This window comes from Camelus bactrianus, chromosome 34 (assembly GCF_048773025.1).
Source record: "Camelus bactrianus isolate YW-2024 breed Bactrian camel chromosome 34, ASM4877302v1, whole genome shotgun sequence".
NCBI lineage: Eukaryota > Metazoa > Chordata > Mammalia > Artiodactyla > Camelidae > Camelus > Camelus bactrianus.
Window position 1 is genome coordinate 340,085 of NC_133572.1, and position 27,880 is coordinate 367,964.

Sequence of the window (27,880 nt, forward strand, 5' to 3'; positions counted from 1 at the left end):
ACCGGAAGCTGCGCCCACAAAACGGAGGAGGTCGGAAGCTGCGCGGGGTGGCTGCTCATCTTCGCCTGCCGCTCGCGTCACGTCTGATCTCCTTCTGGCCGCCCGCCGCCTCGCGTCGCTTGCACCATGGCCCTCAGCGATGCCGACGTGCAGAAGCAGGTGAGGGCCGGGCTGGGCCCCGGGAGGCGGGCGGGCGCCGCCCTGGGTATGGAGGGGCCCCGCGGCGGCGTTGCGGGCTGGGCCTCCCCGTCTTCGGGAAACGCGCGCCTCAGCCGCCGGGGCTGTGCGAGTCGGGGCCCTGATCGGACTGCGGGCGTGTGGCCAGCCTCCAGCCTCGCGGCTCTCGGGAGGCAGGCGTCGGCGCGAGGCCCCGGGCGCCGGTGGCGGGAGCAGGAGCGCGTCCTCCGTCCTGCGGCAGGCGCCCGGACCCGCCTTGGGGAAGGCGCCCCCTCTCCCCGAAGTTCTAGGAAAACTCTGACTAACGCACAGTCACTGCCTCGTGAATCTTCTAGAATGAGCAGTACGATGTTTTTTCCTTGGATGTTTCCATTTCCTTGAAAATACACTTGCGTTTTATTCGCAACCTGATACGCGCTTAGGAAGGGTGGCGTTTCTTCATCTTGGTGGCTCATGACAAAGGGGAACAAAAATAGCACCTGTGGGGAAGTTTAGGAAATCTCACCCCCTTCTTACAGGTGGGGGTTTTGAGCGTTAGTCACTGCTGCTTCTGACTTGTGCTGTAGGAAAAACTCGACGCGCTGCCCTCCGCGGTCTGCTGGACACAGTTATGGTTCCAGCGCTCTCCTTGCTCTGTTCCTTCGTCCTACTCTTGTTATGGTATGTTGAAAACTAAGGCTTCCCCAGGAAGAACACGTTGTGAAAGTAAAGCAGTGAATCTAGACCCAAACTACGTTCTCCTTCCGTTAAAGTGGAAGCGTGAAGTCTCCTTTCCGCACCCTGCACCCTCCGTGTAGGCGCCCTCGGGGCGGTGCGTGTGTCCTGGATTCTCAGCGCTGACCGCCACCTGCCAAGCACACAGTAGGCGCTCATGAATCTTCTCATTTCTTCGTCGCTGTATTAAAGTATTTATATATGTTGCTTTTTTGTCTGAGGAGTACAGTACGGTCACTTATTACATCAAATTTTCAAAAGAATCTGACTCCGAAAAACCCGTGAAATCCAGTAGCTTCAGCAGGAAGAAGAAAAGTACTTATGGAAAAGGCAGGTATTTCTGCCTTAGGGGTGGAGTTAAATGTCCTGAAGGGGGTGACTTTCTCTGGACTCTAAAGGCAGAATGTGCTCTTGTTGACTGTAAACGGGCTTCTCTGACCGGGGTTGGAATTAGTGTGCTTTGCTCTGGGCTGTGCTGATCTAGTAAAATCTGGTAGCAGAGGGCCCAGTGCGGGTGATAAGGGCAGACAGTGCAGGCTTGAATCGGGGTTCACCTCTAGAGGCCAGATGTGTCTGGTAGCATTTGTAAGCTCCTGTGTTGATTACTGTATTCAAACTACTTTTAAAATTCCAGACTGAGTTTGGTGTTGACTTCAAACTAAACCTATGGGGGTAGCATTCCTCACTGCAAACACAGACACACTGCACAGGTATGGGGGGTTTGGGTCCTTTTAGCAAGGTCACAGTGATTTTTCTATACAGGGTAGGTCTGGGTTAGGTACTCCAGTTCTTCAAGGCTTGAGAGTTTATAAATACTATATCCCCTATAAAATAGGCTCTGATGGTCATAATTGTTTTGGCTCCACAAGGGTAGGATAACTCCTAAGAATTTTGACCAAAAAAACCCACAAAACTTCCCTTCTGAAATCAACGTGTTTTCCTTAAGACTTTGATGCTGTGAGGTTGTATTCTTAATTCACTTTTATTTTATTTTATTCTTTATTTTTTTGGTTTTTGGTATTTACCTTTTATTTTTGAATAAAAGAAAGTTACAAAAGCAGCTTCTCTGGGTGGAAACAGGACTAGTAACATTAACCCACTTTTTAAAATCGTATAGAACACACAAGAAAATTTGTCTTCGTAACCACTTTGAAGTGACAGATTCAGTGGTCTTAAGTATATTCACTTTCTTGTGAAACAAATCTTAACTCACTTCTGTACACTTATGTGTACCTTAGATTTATGGTATTTTTGTGTTAAAGGAGGAATCTGGGAACTGTTTTCAGATTGTTAAACTCTAAAGAGTACTTGGGACGCCTAAAAAGGCTTGACACTCCCGGCAGATTCTCACTGGCTCCTGAATGTTTATTGAGCACCCATTGTGGTGGCAGTGGTCTGTGTCCGGGGTTTACAGAGCTGCAGAAGTACCCGTGGAGTTTCCCTTTATGGGGAGAATTCATAAGCAAAATGAATTAATAACCTGGAGGTCCTACGTGAAATTTTTTTCATCTGCCTTTTCTTTTTAATTGTCATCATTCTTTTCTGGTAGAAGCTGCTGTGAAGTAAATTACCAGTGAGCTTGGTTAGCTGTGTTGTTTGTGTAGCATATTCATTTGGGGATATTTTACGTCTGTCACTAGAGACAGTATGCCACTTACAAGTATAAATTGGATCAGTCGCCCCAAGCCCCACCCAGAAGTCTTTGGGGGAGTTTATTCTCCAGTTACAGCCAGAGATCTAAAATCCTTTAGTAGGTCCTGGCCTTATAGTTTAGTTGAGAAAGGGACACATAAGCAAGCAGTTAGGATTACATGTTTAGGTGGAGGAGCACAGAGCGTCCCAGGTGCATGTCAGTGAGAGGCTTAGGAAAGATTTTCCAAATGAGGTGACATAAACAGGCTGAGGTCTGGAAGTTGGGTAGGTGAAGAGGTGGGGGAAGAGTGTTCAAAGTGGAAAGAACGGTGTGTTTGAAAAGAACAGTGAGCTCAAGGAACTGAAAAACCAAAATAAATTTAGTGTGATAGGAACTAAGAGTGTGAAGAGTGGTCGGTGGTGAAGGTAATGTCTGTGTGATGCCGGAAAGGTGAGCAGTGGCCAGATCATGTAGCTTCTGAAACCTTCACCCTTTATCATGAGGAGCGTGCTGTGATGAGAGGCATCTGTACAGGACCTTTCTGGTTGCAGGGTCGAGCAGACTAGATAGGGAGCAAGAGGAAGATGGAGTGACGCAGACAAGTTAAAGCACTGTTAGAGAAGTGACAAGACTGGTGACTGGAGGTGAGCACTGCAGTCAGGGAGGAGACGGACTTGGGTGTTGGTGCTAATCCTCCAGTAGCATCAGGGTGGGAGGAGAGGACCAGGTTCTTTACTGGGTGCGCTGAACTTCAGTTCCCATGAGTAAGATCTCCAGAAGAACCCTCTAGGAGGCAGAGGAAGGAGAGCATGACCCTGAAGGAGACTGAGAAAGAGAGGAAGGAAGTCATGGAAGCAAAGGAGAGAGTGTTCAGAAGGGACGGCAGTCAACATATGCAGACACTGAAGAGCCGGTAGGATGAGGACAAAGAGATCGTTGTCATTTTACGAGAGTGACTTGAGCGGCATGGAGAGGGCGGAAGTCAGATTGCCGTGCGTACGTTGAGAGTAGGAGGTAAGAGAGTTGAAGGAACATGGACAACTCTGATAGGTTTTGATAGAGATGGAGAAGAGAAGAAGGTGCTGGATGAAGGAGGCAGGGAGTAGAGGAGGCTGTGTGCCCAGTCCCTCCTCCCCCTCAGAGGAGGAAGTTCCCTGAGAGCAGGATCATGTTCTGTGTACTGGTTGTTGTTGAATATTGCATCGGATCCATTTCCCAGAGTAAATTCCAGATTGAAAATTACTCGAGAACAGAAATTATCTCATTTATCCTTGTACACAGTGCCTGGCACCTAAAATGCATTCAATAAATGATTACTACACCTCAATTTTTAAAAAAAGATTTAAAAAAAAAAGATTGTTGAATGAATCAGAAAAGACAGACACTTTCTTATCTTCAAAAATAGAATAACCTTTCCTTCTTATAGATTAAGCACATGATGGCTTTTATTGAACAAGAAGCCAATGAGAAGGCAGAAGAAATAGACGCGAAGGTAAGATTACATTTTCTAGGTTTAAGAAGTTACCCCATTTCGTATTGTTTTGCTTTACTACATAGTAATTAGTAAAGTTGTATTGCATGGGACTAAGAATCTTTCTTTACCATTAAAGGTAAATTTTCCTTTCTGAACATTCTGATTGTCAGTAAGTGTCCTGAAAGTTTATGATAGGGAGTGGAAGAGTAAAGGGTGGGTTGATTTTTCTCATGGGATCCATATTCAGACGTGGAGCATCTACGGCTAATTATGACAGTTGGTCAGGGGAGGGTGTAGTTTTTTGTTGTTGTTATGTTGCTTTTTTATTAATTTGTGATTGTTGCAAAAAAAATAGTTTGGAAGTATATGAGGTCTAAAACGAAAGCCCCTGTTCATCACAAAAGTGACAGCATTTAGAAGTTGTATAGGTGTTTTGAGTTGCACGTTGTGTATATGCAGCATATCAAGCTGTTCTTTTCTCTAGGCGTAATCAGAGGCCAGAATATGTCATCTAACCCTTTATTTTCATTGTCCTTTTGATTTATTCTATAGTAGTTACATTTGTTACAATACAGCCTTAAAAAGGTATGTGTCTGGTGTCTAGGACTAAAACTCTGAACTTTTGAACTATTTGAGTAATTTATCATTTAAGGAAGAAAAGACTTTTTTGGGGATGTGGGGGTGGCTAGGAGGTAATTAGGTTTATTTATTTTTTAATGGAGGGACCAGGGATTGAACTCAGGACCTCGTGCATGCCAAGCACACGCTCAACCACTGAGCTATAACCCACCCTTCGGAAAAGACTATTGCTTTGCTGGCCCTAGGAGTGCTACAGTTTCTTGTTTGACTGGTTCCCGTATTTCTGTCTGGGACAAATATAGAACTTCTGTTTCAGTTGGTAAATGCATTCCTGTTTAAAGTAGTCTTACCTTATAACACCATCATCTGGACTTATTTCCTGTGATAGCTATAGAAGTAAGCCACTAGGCATTTATTGTATTTTATTTTATTTTTGTTTTATGGAATTTATTGTAAAATATGAAAGCTCAAATACCTGTGCCAAGCATTAAACATACAAATCAACAACTTTACTAGCTACCAAAGTCATAATTTCTTACTGCTTGAAAATCGTAGGAAAAAAAAATCATAGACAATTGATGCACTGATAGCTTTTTTTAAAAGTGATGGCTTAATAATTAGCAGTAATAAAACTGATACATTTATAATTTTAAAAAGACTTAGATTTTGACCTATGAGGAAAGAATACTGTTTTTATTTTTTTATTTTATGACGACTCTAAGACTGAGATTACTTGGCCCAATTTACTTGACCAGATCTTCTTCTAATTCTGTGTCCTTTTCATTAGCCTTCTATTAAACAAATGGATTACATTTAAAATACATAATAATTTTTTTTCACATACAGAATCTTCTTTCTGATTATATTCTTTGTGACTTTGGTGCTAGGTACTATTACCCTTGATTAAATTTTTAGTCTTCCAGTTCACTTGTGAAAATCACTGGCTTTTCTTTTTGAATAAATTAGAAGTAATCTTTGAAGACAAGTCATAGTACGTTTCCTGTTTTAGATTAAAAAAATGGGGTGAATATAAGCAAGTACCCCTGGTCACCAGCTGCTTAAAATAAAACTATTTGTCAGAAGCTGTATAATGAATTAATAATAATCAATTCCCTGGTAGGCAGAAGAGGAGTTCAACATTGAGAAAGGCCGCCTTGTGCAGACCCAGAGGCTGAAGATTATGGAGTACTACGAGAAGAAGGAGAAGCAGATTGAGCAGCAGAAGAAAATGTGAGCTTTGAACATCAGTGGGGCCAGAGGACAGAGTGTTTTGGAGTCGGGCAGATATGGTCCTGGTCCTAACTGGACCCCTCACTGCTTATCTACCCTTGATCAAGTTGCTTAACTTATCTTTCCTCATTTGTGGAAATGGAAGCCTCACGGGATTATGGGAAGACAAAGCTGGAATAGCAGATGTGAAAGTGCTTGCCGCTGGGTGAGCACTCAGTGAATGCTTGCTTGTCTCTGAGAGTGAGTGGGTGGGGACCGCTGGGTGTACTTCAGGGGTTCTCCTTGGGGTCTGTACGAAGAGAAGACTTTGCACATGTGTGGGAGGCAGCGCACTTCTTTACGGGGACGGCTTAAGCTGTGCTGATGCTGCTTGTCTCTGCCTTTTGCAGTCAGATGTCCAATTTGATGAATCAGGCGAGACTCAAAGTCCTCAGAGCGCGAGATGACCTTATCACAGTGAGTAATTAATCCCTGTAGTTAAAGAATTATAAAATTTTTATTCATCTGACTGTTACAGAGAACTCACTAGTTAACATTAAGGAGTTGGTAAGTGACTTTTAGAGAGGAAACATTTGGTCAGCAAATCATTGTAATTGGTATTGTAATAAATACAGAAATGAGTAAGACTTGTGCCCCATCTTCGAGGACCCACTGACGTAGCAGCATGCATACCCCTGTCACACAGCACATGATGGGTGCACTGCACAGGGTCTGGGGGCAGTGGAACTAGTGAGATGGAAAGGTCGGCCTGAGTGTGAGTGAAGACCTTTGCCTGCTTCCAGCAGAAAGTTGTTGAAGTTTCCGTTGTATTTTCTGAAAAATACCGTGAATAAGGTTCCTGATAGGAATGTGTAGTCTCAATTTAACAGGGGAGAGGTTAGACACAAGGAAACCACTTGGGAAATATTGTCATCCAAGGAAGAGGGCAGAAACCTCCAAAGAATATGGAGAAATTGATAGTTTCCCTATGTGCTGAAAATAACCAATTAGGAATAAATGTTAATGAAAAGGACCTATGTGGAAAAGCCAAAAAACTAAAAATATAAAACTTGACTGAACGAGAGACATACTGTTTTCTTAGGTGACTGTGGAAGCACAAACTCATATTGTAAATTGCCATTTCCTGTTACATGACTCTGGGATGGTGGCACTGAGAGCTGAATGGGGTGTCAGTGGTGATGCGTTTTATAGGAAGACTCTGCAGACGTTGGCTACTGATTGACTCCTCCTTCTCCGCCTCTTCCAAGGCTGCCTCCAAATCCTGGCCTGGCTGCCTAGGAGAGTGATGTGTCCATTAACAAAGCGGGAGGTCAGGAGGACAGGCTCTTCCGAGCAGAACTAGACTAGATCACTCCTAGAAGTGCTCTGAGGGGCCAGGAGGCCTGCAGCTGGAAGTGACATGAGGATGTTAAGTGTGTGGACCGATGCGCATGAACCCTGTACACACCTGAGTGCAGGAAGTGGAGCCTCTGTTGCTGCTTTGCCTTGCTGGGCACGGCAGGGGGTGCCCGTCCTCTGCAGACACACAGGAGGCCTAGAGCACTTTCTGTGGCAGTGCTGCCTGCGAACAGTAGCTCAGGACAGCTGTTGCCCACCTCCTCACCAGTGTGGAGTCTCAGTAAGCAGTGGTCGATTTCCTCACAGGGCTTTCAGATTCCTTTAGCACCTTAAATTGATTGCCCTGGTTTATAAGCTGCTCTTAGAATAACAGTCTGTGCTTGAGGGACATGCTGGTGGTTGTCATGAAAGAGCTTTGGGTTTTAATTCGGCTCTGCCGCGTTTGGGTGAATTGTTTCTGACCTTAACTTTCCTCCTTGGTATATTAATTATGGTGCTTGGTTCAGAGTGTCCTTGTGAGGATATAATGAGAGCACATCCAAGTCCCCTGTCTTCATGCTTGGCTTCTGGTATTGGTGTAAGAAGTGTTAGTTCCCTCGCCCCACCCCAACCCCTCCGGGGTGACCCTGCCTTCTCATGAGAGGCCTGGGTGGTCAGAGCACCCTCCCCACTGTTGGTGCCAGTGCCCAGCGCTGCCATCATTTTCTTCAAGATGTGGGCTAGAAGAAAAGGATTACTTTTCCTGACTTTGAAACCCAAAGCAGCAGTTCCAGTCATACCACACGTATCTTCCCCAAATTTTGTGGACCCCAGAGGAGCCAGGATTATCTGCTTCCCTCCAAAATTGTCGCAAACATCTGTTTTCAGTACTAACTTGATCTTCTTAGTTTTCATGCTTGTACTTGGTTTCCTAGTCGGCTGGCCTCCCTGAGGCCGTCAGCTGCTCCAGGTGCAGAGCATGCCTGCACTTGTCCTGTGTCCTGCTGGCTCTCCAGACAAGAGAGTGTGTCTGCATTGTAGCCTTTTGAGTGTGACCTTAAAGACTCATTCATTACCTTGGAGACGGGGTGGAGGGAGCAGGGTGAACAGAAAACCGAGGCCTGGGATGAGCAACTGTGCAGGGAGTGGAGTGTCAGGTGGCCCTTGGGTGGCCTGTCTCACGGTAAGGGCACAAGACTCACTGGGACCTTGTTACAGCTCATACTCCCAGCCCCATTTCCCGAGATTTCCTTTTGTTTTTCTTTTATGCAGCTTTATTTTAATTTTTGAGGTATATTTAAATCAAAATGTTTAAATTTTTTTAATTGAAGTATAGTCAGTTACAATGTGTCAATTTCTGATTATAGAGATTTCTATATTCTAATCAGGAACTTTTTTTTTTTTTAATAGTCTTCTTTGAAGTTCAGAAAACAGTCTTTGCTGTCACCACTTTTTTTAGTTTCTGGCCTGACTCAGAATTACAGTCCCATCTACAGAATCCGGGTCTCCGTGGGGCAGTGAGTTGCTGTTTAAATGTTTCTTGCTGTGGTGCCTTAGTCTGGTTTGTGCAGAATGTTTGAGGGTGGCTGTTGCTGTCTGAGGGATTTAGAGGCTCTTGAGTTCTCTTGAGACTCCCAGGAACTAGGAAATTCTGAAAGCTGTTTACACTCTGTAGAAAAGGGTAGCAGTTACCATGGGAGCGCCTTCAGACAGCGCCGGCCTGACATAACCACTGAGACGGTCCTGCCCGTGGGAAACAGAAGGTGACGGTCATCTAGTGATTGCATGTCCAGAGGAGGAAAACGTCCTTTTGGACATTTTGTTGTTGACTTTGAAAGTACCTGGTTTTGCTTGGTAAGTTTAGGGAAACTTGCCCGCCGGCTGGCGCTGGGCTTCGGGTGACAGTGTCTTGCTGCTGCCTGGGCTCTTCTCTTGGGTAGTCCTTGTTAGAAACGGCTTCTGCTTTGGGTCTTAACGGGGAAGCCGTGAACGTGCACTTTGTATCTTTTTTTTTTTTTAAGCAAACTAGAATTTTGCAAACTTCCCTCGGAATTTTAATCATTTAGTGTGGAATGTAGTAAGTGATTTTTAGGGAAAAAATTTAATTAGTATATTAAAACTGTGTTTTAAAGTTCAATTATAATACTCCTACTTTTTCTCCATTTAACAAGTGGTGTAGTCTTATACTTAATCTTATACTTAAAATACCAATGAAAATTACTATTCATTACCAGTGAACAGCATTGTTATGTTCAGTTTGCTGTTAGTGCATTAGAAACAGGCTTCACATGAAGGTGTGTGTGGGGGGACGTTTTTAGTTGTCATATACAGAACTCTGTTTCCTTGCAAGGTTTGTCTCTAGAGGATGTGAAAGGCCACCTTTCTTACTGTTTACCGTGATAAAATTCTGAGTGGTGCTGTTCAAGTCTTTGAGTCTATTTTACTTTTTATTGAATTTTTTTTTAATTGGCTCTTAAAGTGAGTCCTCCTGATTTTTTTTTTTTTTTTTTAATCTTGGTGTATTTGTGCTGCTTAGCAGGGGTTCCTGGGAGGTGAGGGTCAGGGGGGACTCTCAGAACCAAATAAAGGGCCACTTCCTTCTCTCCGCCCTCTCTTTGCCCCAAGTTCTGATTGGCCTCTATGTATCTTCTCCCTCCGATTAAATCCCAAAAATTACTCTGAAGAGCATGTTAAGCAGACACTAGACATATGGAAGGCTGTTCAGGACTCCACATCCCTCTGCGGCCTGAGCCTCTTTCTGCCAGTGAGCTGGTGTGTGCTTATTACTTAGTGAGGAATTTCCAACCACATGAGGTTTGTTTCCGGATAGTCCTTTGTAATGTTTGTTTCAGTTACTTTTATTATAGAAGCCACGTGTTACAGACAATTAGAAAATACCCACTCACATAGAGAAAACTGAAGTCATTGACAGCCCCGCCCCCACAGGCAGATACTGGGGCCACTTTTCTCTATCCAGATACTCTGTCTTTTCTCTAGTAAAAAGTGGAACCATCTTGCATAACTGTCTCAACAGTTTGCCTTTCAGATCCACATCAGGTGGCCCTTGCTGCGTTGGTCACGCACTTCCTGAGCTCCCTGGGAGCCACGATGGTGCGTCTAGTGCCCTCATACCGGTGCACTTAGCACGGCATCTGGTTTAGCGCACGTGCACGAATGCACTGAATGAAAACACCAATCAACTGAGAAGTGATTGGGCATGAGCTGGCCTCACGTGGGTTCTGGGCTAACTGCCCAGGTAGGTAGATAACCGTTTTCTTTTCCGTTCTCTATAGGACCTACTAAATGAAGCAAAACAGAGACTCAGCAACGTGGTAAAAGATACAACCAGGTACCAAGTGCTGCTGGATGGACTAGTCCTCCAGGTAACTGTAGGTCAGACCTGCCTCTGACAGTTCCTGCAAAACTGACGAGCTGCAGCAGAAACCCGCGCCATTCCTCCGTGTTCTCCCCTGCGCCCCTTTCCTTGTCTAGTAGGGAGATGCCTGGGGGGACGGTGGTGTCCAGCTGGTTGAGTGAGACTTTGGATGCTCTCATTGGTCTTTTACAACTTCCAGCTGTAAACTTTCCTAATTTGATTTCACCACTGAAATACTTGCTTTAGATTCTGTGGTTCGTACCACAGGCTGTATAAATTTATACTGTCTGCTGCTCAGCTGTGAATAACAATAGTTGTCCTCACCCTGGTTGATGAAGGGAAGACAGACCCCCTTATGAATCTTGTTTCCACCAGAACACTGGGTATATTTATCTGGCTAGTGGTACCAAGTTCTTTCCGTGTTCTCACACTCTGCATGCTGTCTTTTGGGGAACTCTCAAGGGGACCGTTTCCCCTTGAAACTAGATGAAAGAATTATAAAGACATTTTATTTGCTGTTGCTTTATTTTATAGTTTGCATTTTTTATTAATTGCATTTGGTTGTGCTTTAATAGGGTTTGTACCAGTTGTTGGAGCCCCGAATGATCGTTCGTTGCAGGAAACAGGATTTCCCTCTGGTCAAGGTAAAGAACTTAAAGAAGAAATCTTTTGTTTTTAAAGATCAAAATGTCAGGGATGAAGTGCGCGCTCAAGCAGGTGACGGCTCAGCTGGCCCGTGGGGGTGAGCGGGGTCTCAGCTTGTCTTAGGTGTTAACCTAAGCGCACCTGAGGCTCTTACATGTTGTCTTAAATCAGGCTGCCTTTCTCTTTGTGATACTAATCTTCTGAAGACTTTGTGTTAATAATCATCTTCGGAAAAATTCAATAAAAACAACACATACCAGATCAGAAAAAAGACAGGCAGCACCACCTGCAAGGGCGGAGCCCTCCAAGGCTAGCCAGGGTCGGCTCTGCCTCGGCGTCTTCCTGTACCTGGAGGGTGAAGGTGGGTCCCAGCAGAACGAGAAAACACACCTGCAGTCCCAGAGGCCAGCGTTCGGGCTCCTCCATGTCTGTCTGAGGGAGGGGCCCTTGCCCCAGGAGGCCCACGCCCTGTGGCAGGTCCACACAGGCTGTGGCAGTGGAAGGAGCCTCAGGTCATAGAAGGACCCCCCCACCCCCAGCTCAGATTCTGTGTCGTCAGGTTGCTCTTCAGTTAAAATTCTTATTCCGTGTAGCTTGCTTTCAGGCAGGGATGTGAGTACCTAGCCCCTTAGCAATTACATTTATCATAAATTAATACATGTACAATACGTTCTGTAATAGAGGTCGTCTCCCCAAGTAACTTGTCTCCCTGGAAAAAAAACTGCCTCCAGAGAACAGGTGTGCGTTCCCCTGGGCTCCGCTATCAGTAAATTGTGGTTCAAGTCTACAGACCACACCAGTAGCCTGCACCCAGGTCTGTGCTGACAGCCTCGCGTGTGAACCTGTAGAACAGCTGGACGTACCAGACATCACCAAGATGATTGCCATCCTGGGGGGCAGGTCTGAGTTGCCGACGAGCCTGTTGTAGATGGCCCTGCGGTGTTGCCTTGTGCCAAGACGATTTTTCCTGCAACCAGCTTGGTGCTGACTCCCCACGATGCTGCCCTGTGTCTGAGAACAGGGAGAGGAGTGTGTGTGTGTGTGTGTGTGTGTGTGTGTGTGTGTGAGAGAGAGAGAGAGTCTGTTCAGCTAGTCATGTTGTCAGGAAAATACTAACATTCCTGCGAGAAAGTGTGGTTCGCGTGTCTGCTGGAGTATTGCTCAGAGATGGGAGTTTGCACATGCAGTAACTCCCAGGGAGCCTAGACACCCACCTCCGTGTGTTTTCTCCCCCACTGGGCTCATTTCTTTCTAAAATTGTGGCAAAGTGCACATAACATAAAATTCACCGTTGTAACCATTTTTAAGTGGACAGGTTTGTGGCTTTAAGTTCATTCATTGTTGTGAAGCCATCCTTACACTGTCTGTCCCCCTGAACCGAAACTGTCTCCAGTTAAACACTCTTTCTCCGGCCCCTGCACCCACCGGTCTAGTTTCTGACTCGATGATCTTGGCTACTCTGGGTGCCTCCTGTAAGTGGAGTCGTACGGTGTTTGTCCTTTTGGGACTGACTTGTTTCATGTGACACAGTGTCTCCAGGATTCATTTGTATTGCAGCAAGTGCCAGAACTTCCTTCTTAAGGGCAGATTGCATAGACCACATTGTGTTTATTCATTCACCTGTTGAGGTTGTTTCTACCCATTGATGGTTGTGAACACTGCTGCCGTGATCATGGGTGTGCAGATACTTTTTTGATATTTGGTCTGTTTGATACACACCCAGAGATGGAATCACTGGACCTTGTGGTGGTTCTGTATTTAATTTCTTGAGGAGCCGCCACACTAGTTTCCACAGCAGGTGCACCATTTTACACACCCACCAGCAGTGCATCTGTTCTTTTACTTGAAAAATAAATAGGAACGTCTTTGCTTGGTTGGCTGTTTTGAATACCTGCTCCATAGTTCCTGGTAAAACCTCTCATTGTGTTTTTGTTTGTTGTTCCAGGCTGCAGTGCAAAAAGCAATCCCTATGTACAGAATCGCCACCAAAAGAGACGCTGACGTCCAGATTGACCAGGAAGCCTACCTGCCTGAGGAAATGTAAGGAGCATTTCTGCTTAAACACTGGAGCCTCTCGCTCTGAGGACGGCTTTTCCACCAGGCCTGCCCGTCCTCCAGGACTCCCTGCACCTCAGGGTAGAGGCCCGGCTGTTGGTCTCCCTGCTTGGCCAGCTAGACATATTCTGACAGTCCAGTTTCTCAGGGTCCCTCAGTTCATCCTGCAGAGAAGCAGCACGACCTTTGTCCCCAGGACTCAGGCCGGGCCCACATCTCTGTTAGATGCTGAGGGGCGTGCCCACTGTCTCTCGGTCATTCTGGTGCACAGGACGAGTGCTCGTGTGTGAGGACTAGATTCCTTGGACAGAATTACAGACAGTGACTGTGAGGAGTCTGCCGACGAGGTGTGGCCGGGATGGGCGGCGCGGGTCCTGGCAGGGGTGGGGCCCAGGGTGCTCTCCCTCACGCCCGCCCATCTGGCGCTGCCTGTGCGCACCTGGGCCAGCTTGGGCACCGGACTTCTGGACTCTAAGGCCCACTTCCGCTGTGGGACCTGGAGACCGAGTTCCGCCATCTGAGAAGTAGGATCAGTCTTGGTTCATCGAGTGTGGAGGAGAGGAGTCGTCTGTGTGGAAACGCGTTGTAAACTGAGGAGCTGGGTGAGCTTGAGCCTCCTGGCAGGTTGAGGTCTGATTCTCCGCTGTGCCGTGTGTTAGCTGGGTAGGTGGCACTAGGTAGTCGGTCTCACTGAGGCTTGATTTCCTCGTCTCTAAATTGGGACACTAGCGCCCACCTCACGGAATTCAGACGCAGAGGTGAGAGGGTGATGTGCAGCACCTGACACCGCACCTGGAACAGGCTCCGGGCCCAACACTGACTCAGCGGGTGGAGACTGAGCAGGTCAGGGTCTGGTAATCGGTAGGTTCCAGTCAGGACCACGGTTACTGAAACCTGAGGCAGATGCTTTGAGTTTGCGCGTTGGGAAGGGGACGGCACGTTCTGTGTGCCACGGCCCCTCCTGGCAGGGTCTGAGGCAGGTAAGGGCTCGCTGGTCCTTTGCTGACAAGTGACTGGCGGTCAGCCCAGCTTGGGAGCCGCGTGAATTGGATGTTTCTGTTTTCAGAGCTCTTTGAAATTCAGAATTGCAGATGAAGGACTGTGCAGACTTAAAGTGGAGTTTTCAGTATTGTCATTTCATTCAGTAAATTGGTCCTTTTGTCTATCCACCCTTTGTGAGCCCTTCCTGGTTTGTAAAGTGGTGAGGGTACGCGACTCCCTGCTCCCGGATGAGAGTTGTGGAGACCCCTGGGCCGTGCGTCTGGGCAGCACCAGGCGCACAGCAGACCTTCCTCTGCCCTCCCTGCCCTCGCTCGTGGGGACAGCGTCCGACTGTTCAGAGAAGGGAAGACAGGTGAGGTGGGGAGGGAAGGTGCTCACCTCACAGCCCATGAACATCCTCCTGAGAAAATTTGCAAAAAACCCTTCCCGGCCTTTGTTTCATAGCCTGCTTATTTCCAGAAATACTTGATACCATAAAATTCTAATGTAGAAAAGTCATTCCCTGGGGCTCCTTGTAATAGAATGTGGCCTGTTTACCACCTTCAAGAGCTGGAAGCTTGGAGGAAGGGAGGTGTCTGGCTGGAGTGGGATTTAGTCTGGCCCCTAGTTGGGATAGTTCCTTCTGTCCGAGTGGTACTCACTCCCCGGCAATTAGCAGGATTGGGCCTTTAAGAAACAGATGAGGACTCTGTATTGATTTTCACACTGGGACCAAATCTTCCCTCTTCTCGTTTATCGCGGGGGCCGGGGGTGCTGGTGGTTAGAATTACATCGAGCCAGATCGGCACTTAGTCACTCAGTAAACGACAGCTACTGTCAGCATCCGTCCCTCAAGCCATCAGAAGCGTTTTAATTAATTTCAGGCTTACTGCTTGTGTTTATGGGCCCCTAGCAGTGCTCACCCTCCACACACACGTCTGCTCTCCTCCCAGGGAGTGAGGCGATGCTGCCATGTGTGTCTGTGCTTCTCACATCTGTGTTGCTGTTCCCTGTGTTCCTGCAGTGCTGGTGGCGTTGAGATCTGTAACGGGGATCGCAAAATCAAGGTTTCCAACACCCTCGAGAGCCGGCTGGACCTCATAGCCCAGCAGGTGCGTGTGGGACTTCTCACTGGGTGGTCTCCGGTTGCTTTGAGCTGGTGCAAGAACCTGTCCCTTCACTGGTGTTGGAGTTGTTGCTCTTGTTCTGTGTTTTTTGCCATTTTCTTAAAAGGTACGGGGATCCGGGCCCATGGAGGCATTTGCTGAGGTGACACCATTTACAAGGGGGGGATTTGGAGTCAGACCAGGGTTTCATTGTCTAGGACTTGACTCCATGTAAAGATGGTTTACCAGAGTTCTTTCTGGGCAGGAATGACAGGAACTGAGTAACTGCTTGTTAAAGGAACCAGCATAGGGCGCTCAGCTCTTTGTTCCCAGAGGGCAGGAGAGAAGCCAGGAAACTTCGGTGCGGGGCCTCTTCCAATGTGTGGTCCTCTGCTCTGACCTGGAGTGTCCTCTGGTAACTCACCTCAGAGCCACATGCAGATAAACTCATTAAACAAGGTAAAAGGAAGAGTTAAGTTCATTTCCTCGGTCGCACAACCGCGTGCGGCTGGTGGCTGTCAGATGGCACAGCCTCAGGAGTTTTGAGGTTAAACCCCCAGGATTCTCCAGCTGACTTGGCAGGTGCCGCAGCATAGACTTGCGGGTGCACAGCAGGCCCTCGACACCTGCTGAGAGAAAGCATAGGTGGTGTGGGTGTCACGGCTGTAGCTTGAGGCACCTCTTCTGCCTGCGTTGCACCACAGCCTCAGACGGCGCGACCTCAGTGGTCCATCTGTCTGCGCCCTTTAAGCAGTCAGTCTGGGCCCCAGACGTAGTTTCTGGCCTAGGCCCCCGCCACGTGCGTGGGGTGAGTACTTGGCCTGCTGGTGTCCTCCGGCCACGGTGGGTTGGTGGCCTGCCCGCTGTGGGTGACAAGGAGCCTGTGTCTTCACAGATGATGCCAGAGGTGCGGGGAGCCTTGTTTGGTCCAAATGCCAACAGGAAGTTCTTGGACTGAGCCCGCTGAGGCGGCGTTCGTCCACTGACCGTTCTGCCGTGCGAGGCTTCCTCTCTGCTCCTGTACTGTCCTCTCTGTCCACTGATGCCCCCTGTGGCCGACTCCCGGCTCATGTCAGCGTGGGTGAGCTTCACTTCTGTACCCGGAGCCCTTCCTCTAGCGCATCTGAAAGTAACGACCCCCCCGCTGGTCCCGCAGCATGAGGGCGGGGGCTCAGCTGTGGTGCCAGTTCGCCCCCGAGTCCTCCGCTCGCTCTGCTCCGGCGTCCAGCCTCAAGGGCGGCGGTGCGGGGCCCTGGCGCTGCATCTCTGCTCCTTGTGCTTCACGGGCATGTGGGGCCGCGCCCCTCCCAGCGCAGCAGCTTCTCTGTCACCTGTTCATCTGTAGATGTGAGTTAAAGTCAAGCCATGGATATGCTTCATTATTTATTAAACAAAATGTACGTGGGTGTCCTTGTGATTTATCACGCGAGGCACTAACCATTGTGGTTTGAGAGGTGAAGTTCTCGCTGAGGTGTCTAGAAAAGAAGCCTTTCTCAAGTCCCTGTGGCATTTGCTGGTTGACACTGTCAGTACCCGAACCATGAACCCTCCCTGTCCCGGCCTATCCTCATTTCACCAGACCCTTACCCAGAAGGGTCCCCTGGAGGGTTTGACAGCCTAGTTAAGGAGACAGTTTACTAGTTTTCGCAGAGTCAGAAAGGAAACTACTGTTTTGGGGTGAGAAGAGGTGCTGTGTGCTGGGCCAGACCCTTTCACAGAGGTCCCTTGGCTCCTCCCACTCATTTATTTTTCTCTCCGACGACTCAGAGCTCCCCAAAGGCATCCAGTGAGCAGACGGCAGGGTTGGGGTCTCACGTGCGAGGTCTTGGTGCACAACATTTTCTCGGGGTGGGGGGTGGAAACTGTCACAGGATGCAGTCATGAAGAGACAGAATCAAGACTTGAAACTGAACGTGTCTTGAAAGTACAGCCTCCCTGTGTCTGCTCTCCACCCTGGTGAGTAACGCAGAGGAGCGAGCGCCGTTTCAGTGCAGTTCGGTTCTGAAACAGAGAGGTGGGCAGCCTCTCTTGCTAATCCCAGGACGAGGCTGCAGCGGGTGCTCCGGGCCTGGTCTGCAGGAGCGGCCCTGAAGGCGGGGGTGGACAACAGCATGGAGGGAGCCGCGGTCCACACGGGCACACGGGTCTCCCTGGGCACAGAGGCTGTCCTCACCCAGGCCTTTCTTGAGCGTTTGGATTCGAGTTTTCAAAACTAAATTGAACACCTTGCTTTTCGTGTCCTTCTGAGGCCTGAGGCTGGCTCTGCACGGGGGGACTTGCAACGGGAGGCCTTTTCCTCTCTGGCCCCTGTATACCGTGGCGGCCCCTCAGGTGACAGGCGCTGGCCGGGGCCCAGGTGCATGTGGCCAGAGGAGGTGCTGCCCGAGACAGGCTGTCTGCTCAGGTCGAGTAGCTCGTGCCTCCTGCTGCAGAGTCTAAGATGGCAGCAGTCGCTTACAGCTGAGCCCAGACCCTGCTGGGGGACAGGAGGCACCGAGAAGCCAGAGCGCTTGTCAGGGGTAACAGTCGCCCTTGGCTGAGTTTGTGCAGGGGCCGCAGGTTGTGACCCTACCTGGTCTTCAGGTCCAAAGTGCAGAATCACTATTCACCCTGTAGACAGCTACACACATACCTCACTTGCAAGGCAAGCCCACCCCAAAGCCCCTCTGTCTCCAGTGCACTTACCGTCAGAGGTGTCACTGCGACAGCTGCTGTGGAGCTCGTGATACAGCCGGGCGCAAAGGCATGAGCCAAGGACAGCCTTCCAGGTGGCTCGGGCTGGGGAACAGTGGGAAGTCACAATGGGAAAGGAGTATGTGCGGGAGGGCAGCTCCCCTGTGGGTCGAGGCAGGAGGGAGAAGGGCTTGTCTGCCCTCCTCTGCCCAGCACTCTGCCTGCAGCACCCCGGGGAGCTGAACACAGACTCAGACCAGGAAATGCTATGCCCCAATGGACGGGCAGGCTGCCCCACTTACGGGAGAAAACCAGCCCCTGGCCTGGGCGCTTCTGACCAACCAAGGGTTTTGGCCAAGTAGCAAAGAAAGCTGAGTGTCTGCCAGCTCTTTACTTATAAATGGTCCTTGGGCCTTTGTCAGTGGGCTTCCTGGGTGCATCTGGGCCACAGGACACCCAGTGCGCACGTGGGTGAGCACCAACTCCCTGGGCCCTGGTTCCCTCTCCCTGTCCACTGGGCCTCTGCCTCTGAGCTGGGCAGGAGACCTGAGGAGCGTGGCTCCCAAGCCCTCGTGGAGCCCTGCCAGGCCCTCCTCACAGCACTTGCAGGAGGGAGCAGAGCCGGTACTGTAGGACCTGGAGGCCAGGGCTGGGGAGGTGGCAGGCAGACCCCCAGACCCTCGGGGGGAAGCTCGGGCCGGGCTGGCACCTCTCCCAGAAACTGCGAGGATCATCCGAGGAAGTTGTCCTGTTGCGCAGGGTGCTTCCCAGGGACAGCTCTGCCTGCCGCTCAGTCTCTCCAGGGAGCTCCGGGTACCCCCACCCCAATTCCCTGTCCTGTTAAAGCTGTGTTTCTACCTGTCTCCCAGTCCTCAGCCACCTCTAAACCTGTCTGCACTTCGGGACATGGGACTCCCACGTCCCATATACCTTCTGCCTAATTTATAAACCAGGCTAATTTACAACTTGTTTTTCAAAAACTCTTCTGACTTAAGTGGGGGCCTCCTTTCTCTTGGATTCTAAGATTAGGGGAACACGTCCCATTTTATAGACTTCCATTCTTTCAGTGTCAGTCTTTTTTAGTGGAGTAACTCAGAGCCCATGGTTTGGTGAGTTAAACATCTAAGAAGCAGAACGGAATTTTTTCCTGAGGATTGAGCACAAGCGTCTCAAATGCTGCCGGCCCCTTGGTGACTGCGGCCTCACTGCACTGGAGTTGTGTGCCTGGTTTCTTCATTCTCAGTGTTTGAGGTGCTTTGCCTAGGTCATGGGTCCTAAAAGGAAGCTGTTTCCTGCCCCAGTTTTGTCTGGTATCCAGCAGAGCAGCATTTCATACTGAGAAGCTGGTTACTACTTCTTTTCCCATCTTTAGAAATTGAGGTGCCGGTCTCAAACGATCAGCCTCAAGGATGTAGTCAGTCACCAAACGTTACCTTCCCCATGGTCAGCTCTGTGTGGCCGTGATTTACTCGTTCATCCATGGCCTTTTACTTCTTTCTGAGTGTTTAGGAAAACTGAGGTTTCTGTCCAGGAGCGGACACAACGTTACAGAACTTCATTCTTCCTGCAGTTTTGTCTGCTTCAGGCTGGTCTGACCCGGCGTGGAACTCCGGGGAATTCCAGAACCTCGTGTGTCTCAGCTGGTTTGCGGGGAGACACACACTTACTGGGGACCCTGCCAGGTCCTGTGTCAAGCCCATCTCACCGGCCTGTGCCTCTCCCTGGGGAGACATCCCCTGTGCCCCCACCAGGCAGGCCTCCTTCCACGGGATAGACCACTGTGTCTTTGAGAGGACCCGGATTTAGAAAAGGGCCAAACTTTTCTCCCTTTGAGGGCCTTCCCACAAAAGGCCGGCTTTGGTAGCAAAATGTAACTCCTGTCGACGGATGTGATCTTGAGCAGGTGTTGGCATTTCTCACAATCATGAGAAAACCGAGACTAAATGCCAAGGGAGGGGTAGAGGTACTGGGGACCCTCTGTCCCTCCTAAATGAGACTCCTGCTACTTGTTAAAATCCAGAATGGGAACCAGGAAGTCTCTACTGACCTGGGAGGCTGGGGCACAGGCTAGCAAATGGGTGTGAACACTGGGAAACGTATCCTGACCCCACGTGCAGGGGGGATCGGCCTCACGCAGGGACCCAGCATCCTGCAGCTGAATCAAGCATTTCCATGAGACAGGTGACCCCACCTGGCACATCCCAGCTCCACATCCCACCAGTGTCTCCAGCTTCAGCTTCCGTGTCCTGTGGGCAATGGTGGCTCCTTCAGTCACACGCCCACCTTGCTGCCCCCGCCCTGGACTGGCTACCCGCCCTTGGGAGTTGGGGCTTTGGCTGCCACCCACCCAGCTAGATGGGTGATCCCCTGGCCCTCAGGCTCAGTCTCCTTGAAGATAGGAGACTAAATTTAGAACAAGCTGCCAGGGAGTTTGAGACCAGGATGATGAAATAACCCACTGCAGGGATTCAGTCCTTCCTGATCCCTTGAGAAATGTCAGGAGGGCAGTGGGAAGCAGGGAGAGAACCAGAGAGGGTCCAGAGGTGATGGCTTTAAAATCATCAGCATAAGAACAGACACAGATCAACAAAACAGAATCCAGAGCCCAGAAACCAACCAACCGCTGCATTTGCAGTCAAGGGAGTCAGGATACTTACTGGAGAAATGACAGTCCCTCCAATAAACAGTGCTGGGAAAACTGCACATTCACGTGTAAAAGAATGAAACGACCCCTATCTTGCACCATGCACGAAACTAACTCAAAATGGATTAAAGACTTAAATGCAAGACCTGAAATCATAAAACTTCTAGAAGAAAACGGAGAAAATTTCCTTAACATTGGTCACCGAAAGCACAGGCAACAGAAGCACAAAGAAACACGTGGGGGCGTCATCCCACATAAACCTCGACAAAATGAAAAGGCAGCTATGTTGGGGGGGGGGACATAATTGCACCTGTCTGATGAGGAGCAAGTATCCAAAATATGCAAAGAACTCAGGCAACTCAATAGCAAAAAATCCCCCAAATAATCCAATTTAAAAGTGGGCAAAGGACCTGAGTAGACATTTTTCAGATTAGATACTCAAATGGCCAACAGACACACAAAAAGATGCTCAAAATAATCACTGGGGAAATCAAATGAAAACCACAGTGAGGTACCACCTCACACCTGCCAGAAGAAAGACAACAAATAAGTGTTGGTGAGGACATGGAGAAAAGGGAGCCCTTGTGCACAGTTCTAGGGAATGTAAACTGGGTGTTTTTCCAAAGAAAACAAAAATGGTAATTCAAAAAGATTTTCGTGCACCTGTGTTCATCGCAGCATTATTTATAATAGCCAGTATAGCCAAGCAACCGATGTGTCTGTGGATGGATGAAGGGATAAAGGAGATGTGGTACATACATACAAGGGAACATTACTCAGCCATAAAAAAGAAGGAAATGCTGTCATTTGCAACCACTTGGATGGGCCTTATACTAAGTGAGATAATTCAGAGACAAATGCTGTGTCATTTCACTTACATGTGGAATCTTAAAACCCAAACTCAGAAAAAGAGACCCATTTGTGGTTCCCAGAGGCAGGAGGCAGGGAGTGAGTGAATTGGGTGCAGGGGGTCAAAGGGTACAAACTTCTAAAAGGTATGTAAGTCCCAGCGATGTGATGTACAGCATGGTGACGACAGTGAATCATACTCTACTGAAAAAAAATGCTGAATATTTGAAAGTTGCGAGAGTAGCTTCTAAAAGTTCTCATCACAAGGAAAACACTGTTTAACCATATGAGATGATGGATGTCAGCCAGACTTACTGTGGTTGCTGCAGCGTATGGATCCCGGGCGTAAGGCTGTCCACCTTAAGCTTACAGAGCGCCGTGTGTCCGCTAGGGCTCAATGACACTGAAAGGAAAAGTCATCAGCGGTTGATGACTGTGTGTCTGCGTCTTCTCTACTACCTGTCTTTGTCTGTCTAGAACTTCCAAATTACAGTAGCTCACTTTCTCCCTTCACTTCCATCTGCCAAACACACGCTAGCCCTCGGCCATTTGTGTCCACGTCCACACGTCAGACGGGTGGGCGGAGGCCCACCTGCCATCCCATCCCTGCTGCTTTCCAGAACAGACATGGCGCACCTGCCATCCAGGCATTGGCTGCTGGCTTGATGTCTTCTCCAGGGTGGGGAAGGTCAGGTTCACCACTGCCCCCGCAAGTAAACGGCCAGTGCGTTTCTGGGATAAGGGGCCCCTGGGGGGGGGGTGTCAAGGAGGCCTCCTCTGCCTGTTGTGTTGAAATGTCCTTTCCCCTCCCGCCGGACTGTGCCTGGCTTCCTTTACAGGCTCCTTCCTGCAGCAGCTGCAGGTGGTTCTGTCTCACTCCTGCCGCCCACCTCTGTCCACAAATGAGCAGTTCTCCAGATTAAGCTCAAGAATAATGAGGGACAGGGATTGGTGTCCATAGGGCGAGCCCAGTCCTGCTGGCAGCTCTGAGGGTCACACAGGTGATGACTTTGCAGGGGCAACAGCATCTCTGTTCTCTCCCAACTACTCTGGCTTTGTGTCCACTTTTTAAGGCATAATAATCATGGTCGTGCTGATCGGTGCTGATTGGTGGGGCCACTTAAGGGGACAGGGACAGCACTGCCCCTCTTTGCCCCTGTTGGAGCAGGACACTTGCAGCCCTTAAGGTCGGGGGTGGGATGGGGGCTCACTTGCTTCCCGCACCCACTGTGAGGCCGCAGACGTCCTGGGATGGGGCCCAGGGCTGCTCTGGGTCTCGATGGTGCCTCCAGTCCTCACCTAAGGGACCAGAGGACAGGGGCTCGCGAAACAGAAACGGAGTCCAGGTGCCCCAGGCCAGGCCCTGGGCGCCCCGCACGGAGGAAAGCGAATTTCCACGACCCCGCGAGTTGCTGGTTTTGCGCCAAAACCCCTCCTCGTGCCCTCCCAACTCCGTCCAGGCCCGCGAAGCCCTCTGCCGCGCCCTGGAAGCGGAGGGAGGCCCCCGCGTCCCAACCCCTAGTGCCTGCGCGCCCCCAGCCCCGCCCCTTCCCCCCGCCCCGCCCCCGGCAGCGCCCTAAACCTGCGGGCCGCGCCCCTCCCGCCCACGGGCGCCCGTCCGGAGGTTTCCTGCCGCGCTGCTTCTGCAGTCGCGTCTCGGCCAAGTGGATGCGGAGACGGCGGTCACCCCGCGAGCCCCGGCCACGCCCCGTGGATGAGCTTCGCTGTGACTCCAGGCGGCGGGGAGGAGGGCGCATCGCGGGGGGATGGGGGCCGGGGAGCCACGGCCGGTCCCCCGGTGACCGGGCGCCCCTCTCCTCGGCCTCCCGGCTCCAGGGCCTGGTGACCCCCGACCCCGTCCCCACAGGGGGCCGCTGGCCTGGCTGGGACGGGGCCACTGGGCAGGGTTGGGAGAGCCTGTTGGCCTCCACGCTCGCCGCCCCCCACCCCCCGCCCGGCTTCGCCTCACCTCGCATCGTGAGAGATGACGGGTTTTCTCACGACCCAACGTCGACCAGCCGGCAAGCCCGTGCGCACAGACCGTCCGAGCACGCGGCGCCCCCGGCCCCAGCCGCGCAGCTGGACGGAAGCCCGTTGGTAGCTCACGGCCCGCTGGGCATCCGGGTGGGAGGACCAGCCCGCTCGGCCCTTCCGAGACCTCCTGGGCTCTGGGGTCCAGGCCAGAAGAAAGGGGCGGGGACACGGGGCTCGGGGAGGGTGGAGCGGGGCCGGGGTGGGTGCCCCCGAAGTATCAGACCACAGTGATGTCCGGCGGGGAGAACACACTGGGTGCCTTAAAGGAGGAAAACGCCATGTTGAATGTGGCCCGAGGACAAGAACTCTGGAAGAAAGGGCTGAGAAAAGGAAATTTCGGGTGAAAGGCCAGTTAGGAGTCAGGGAACTGGAGGGAGGGGCGGGGGAGCACAGCAGGGCTTGACGGGGAGGCAACTTTCTAAAGGAAGGGGGCCTGCGCGGTGACCGTCCAGGGCTGAGGGACACACCGAGGCACCAGCCGGGAGCTGCCCCCCCCCCCCACGACTGCAGACTGTCCCCCAGCATCAGAGCCGGGGTTGGGGGCACTCACCCTGTCTGCTTCCCCAGGAGACAGCCAGACACTCAGTGCTCAGACACGGATCAATTCCCCCTTAGGTTCTTAAATAGAAGGAGAAACGTCCAGGAACCACGGGGAAACGACACCAATTTTCCCAACGCGCTGCTTCCCAGGATCACGTTTTGAAAGAGGCCCCGGGTCTCAGTGTCTCAGAGCCGCAGCCTGGGGGGCTGCCGGGGGTGATGCCTCCACTGTCTCGTGGCGCCTCGACTCCTGGGGCCCCCAGCCTCCTCTAACCGGCTTCCCTGGGTCCCTGGTGCCCCTAGAATCCTCTCGGCAGTGCCCCTTCCTTCCACACACCCATCCTGAACAGGCCGGCACTGGGGGCTCCCATCCGCTGGCTCAGGACCCCTGAGTGCCCCCAGCTCAGCCTCTGCCCCAGCCCCCAGCCCCCACCCTCTCTTTCCCTCCGTCCCCATGCCACCCCACCGCCGACTGGGTGGCCTTCTTCTACAGCTGGCGCTGCTGGGCTGGGCTAGACCCCTACAGAAGTTGAGTCCATGTTTAGAATCTTTAGGGCAACTTGAGTGATTCCATGTTTTAGAATCTTACAGATGTGGGCTTTTATCTTTCTAAAAATCCTATTTTTCTAGTAATTATTTTTATTGTATTTTACAAAGTCCTTTGTCCACAGTGGACTGGGGGGACCCCCCCTTACGGTGGAGACGCGGTCTGAGTCTCTGGGATCCTTTCTGCGCCCTGCCGAGTCGGTCCCGCCCCCCACCCCCCTCTGAGCCCCGAACCAACCCGGACGGACGGCCACCCTTTCCCGTCCCACCTGCCGAGGATGGTCGTTCTCTAGCTCCAGCCTCCCCTCATGGGCCCCTGCAACCTTGTCTTTCGTGGTCCTGCGTGACACCCAGTTACAGCCCAGCCCTGGGCTGCAGCTGAAATCCGCGCCCCGCCTGGACGCTGCATCGCAGGGCCCAAATCTGCGCTTCCTCACTGCCTCCTGCAGGCCTCCAGGACTGAGCCTGACACCAGCAGTGCCCAAACTGGCTGCCGGAGGGGCTGCCCTTCCTCCCGCCCACCCTCCTCTGAGAAGCAGAGGGCCCTCCCCCTGCTGCTTATTTGCCGGAAGAGGCTCTTCCTCCGCACTCCGGGCTTGACGCTCTCACCTGCTCGGCCAGCGCTTCCGCCTGTCTCGACGGCCCGACGTGCTGGCTCGGGGGCTGGTCTGCGGTCCCCCCTTCTGCCCACAGCAGCCCTTTCCCTGAGGTGGGCTCTGGTCCTCAGTCCCCAGCCTCCCCCTCCTGCACCTGCGAACAGGGAACAGGTGGGTTTGAACGGAGCCTGGCCCCCCTCCCCAGGCGGTCGTTTACTTGGGACCTGAAGTCAAACTGGGAGGGATTTGCTCAAGGCGACTTAGGGGGCAAGGGGAGACTCAACACCCGCGCAGAGGCACGGAGGTCAGGGAGGAGGACAAATGAAAACCAGCGCCCCGCTCCGACTCCTCCAGCTGCAGGTTTGTCTTTCAGGAGTGCAGCTTCCCTCTGCACGGATGGATACACTTTGTCCATTTAGCAAGCGCTTCTGGGCAGGGGGTGGGGGTGCTGCAGGCTGGTTTGGCACCTTCCTTGCCCTTTGAAAGTCGTTACACCTGAGCTGCAAACTTGGAGGTGGAAAGGCTCCAGGGAGGAGTCATGGGTGATGTTGGGCTTCCCTAGTGGCTCATCATGAAGGCCATGGAGGGCGGGGAGCGGTCAGCCATGTGGGTCCCGACGGGGGAGGACCTTGCCACAAGGGTCAGCGTGGCACAGGCTTTGGCATCGGGGACCCAGGTTAAATTCCAGCTCCCAAGTTACTGGGACTTTAGACAAGTTATTTAACTCAGTGCTTTTCGTCTGCAGAAAAGCTGGGCACCATACCCCGGGGTTGCTAGGGTCACAGGAGGCAGCGCAGAGCGGGTTTTGCCATTTGCACTCAGCTGCTTTTTGAACTGGGTGAACTCGTTACCACCCACTGGCTGTGTGACCTTAAAAAAGTCATCTAACTTCCCTGGTCCTGCTTCCTCCTCTATGAGATGAGACTTACACTTCGATGTAGAGAACTTGATACCTCCCTTTCCCGGTGGGCAATGGACTGCTGGGTGGGGGGTGGGGTTGGGCTTGGGGGTCACAGTTCAGGTTTCCAGCAGCACCGAGGGACGGGTGGAGGCATTACAACAATCCAGGCAAGAGGTTAAAGGAGAGCCTGCATGCGGAGGGAAAGGGACGGAAGTGACTTCTGTGGAGAAGCAACAGGGCTGGTTGCTGATTAAAGCTGGGGGGCGGGCAGCAGGTACTAGGTTTACTCCAAGTTGGAGCATCAGGGGTGGCAGGTAAGAGACAGGAGGGAAGACAAGCTCAGCTGATGACCTGTGTTTAAAGTGCAGCCAACAAAGCGGGCGTGGGAGTCTGCAAGAAAGGAGCTCCCTCCCCCTGCTGGGGTGCCCGCACCACAGTCAGAGCCGGTGCAGGGATTCGGGGAACGACCCTGGGGCTCTGGTGGTCGGGCTGAGGCGGTGCAGCCACTGTGGAAGACATGGCATCCCTCAAAAAGTTAAACGGAGTCACCTTACGACACAACAGCCCCACTCCTGGGTCTGAAAGCAGGGCCCGTGCACCCATGCTCACGTAACCAAGAAGGACCCACCCACGGGATGATGGGTGAACACAAAGGAGGGCACTCAGACTCAAAAGGAAGGAGGTTCTGACCCGTTACAACACAGGTGCACTGTGAGGACACTGCTCAGTGACATGACCCAGACACAAAAGGACCAGTCTTGTAGGTTCCACCCACGAGAGCTACCCGCGGCGGTGGGGACCAGACAGAACGGAGAGCGGTGGCCACCAGGGGCGGGGAGGGTGGCGAGTTAAGTGTTTGATGGGGACAGTTTCAGTCTGGGATAAAACCTTCTGGAGGTGGATGGTGGCAGTGGCTGCTAACAATGTGAATAGACTTAATGCACCCAAATTGCACACCTGAAAAAATGGCTGAAGTGGCCAAATGTGTGTGCTTTACCACCACAAAAAGGAAAAGAGGTGAGCACTGAGGCTAGTCTATCACATTTAAACGTGAATGGGAGGCACTGGAGGGCAGGGGAAGGTGATGGCATTAATGTGAATTATAATCAAATGGTTAAGAAAGCGTTTTATATACAGACAAGGTGTAGGAAATAAAATTGCAAATTGTTTGCTAATTGAAGGATTAAAAACAAAATCACAAGACAGCAGCAGGTCATATGGGTGTCAGCGTTGACAGTTTGGAAAGGGTGTCAGAGCTGAAGGGGGACGTGTTGCCAGCCGCAGAGTGACAGCTGAGGTTACAGGTGAGAATGAAACGGGCCGGAGGAGAAGGGAGGGAGCCGGGAAGCCCTCCAGGGAGAGCAGCCCCAGGAGGCCCTGAGGGCTGTGAAGGGGAGTGGCCCAGGCAGCAGGTCCGGGAAGGCAGGGGCCAGACGGCAGGACGGCAGTAAAGACGCCAGTCTGCTGCAGAGTCCGGATGCAGACAGAGAGGGTCTCATCTGAGCAGCAAACTGACCACCAGTCACGGGAAGGAGGAGCAGGAGGCGGGAGGTGTGGTGGGCTTGGGGAGGGGACATTACCAGCAGAAAAGAAAAACAGGCAAAGACTGGGAAAAGCACACGGAAGCCAGAGGACCATGGAAGGCGCCCCCTCTCTGAGGAGCAGGCGGGGTGGGCGGTGAGGACGGTCTCAGGACCCACCCCAACGGGGGCCCCAGGGTCTGACCCTAACGAGTCCCCCTCAGTGCGCTGGTTCTGGGCAGCGGCTGTCAATGCCAACTGCACGGCAGTTACCAGGGAAACTCTGGAAA

General features: G+C 51.4%; 1 protein-coding gene and 1 long non-coding RNA gene across 3 annotated transcripts; one reads left to right on the forward strand and one right to left on the reverse strand.

Moving 5' to 3' along the window:
• Positions 1 to 16,693, forward strand: ATP6V1E1 (ATPase H+ transporting V1 subunit E1). Its single transcript, XM_074357908.1, has 9 exons — positions 1 to 159; positions 3,951 to 4,016; positions 5,698 to 5,807; positions 6,197 to 6,263; positions 10,418 to 10,507; positions 11,076 to 11,144; positions 13,091 to 13,185; positions 15,206 to 15,293; positions 16,183 to 16,693. Exons 1-9 carry the CDS (start codon positions 127 to 129, stop codon positions 16,243 to 16,245), a joined length of 681 nt encoding a protein of 226 aa, XP_074214009.1. The 5' UTR covers positions 1 to 126; the 3' UTR covers positions 16,246 to 16,693.
• LOC123619617 (uncharacterized) lies at positions 16,658 to 27,822 on the reverse strand. 2 transcript variants are annotated; one of them, XR_006728294.2, is made up of 5 exons: positions 25,183 to 27,822; positions 24,038 to 24,105; positions 23,423 to 23,807; positions 21,769 to 21,856; positions 16,658 to 18,065 (listed from the first exon to the last, which is right to left on the reverse strand). It is a non-coding gene; the product is annotated as an uncharacterized LOC123619617 (long non-coding RNA). The 2 variants fall into 2 exon arrangements; XR_012504097.1 differs by having other exon boundaries at positions 24,843 to 27,822.
• Positions 27,823 to 27,880: the final 58 nt, after the last annotated feature.

Coding starts and splice junctions, on each gene's coding strand:
- ATP6V1E1 (XM_074357908.1), top strand. CDS start 127: ATGGCCCTCAGCGATGCCGACGTGCAGAAGCAG. Junction 160..3,950: donor ATGCCGACGTGCAGAAGCAG/GTGAGGGCCGGG, acceptor TCCTTCTTATAG/ATTAAGCACATGATGGCTTT. Junction 11,145..13,090: donor AGGATTTCCCTCTGGTCAAG/GTAAAGAACTTA, acceptor TTGTTGTTCCAG/GCTGCAGTGCAAAAAGCAAT.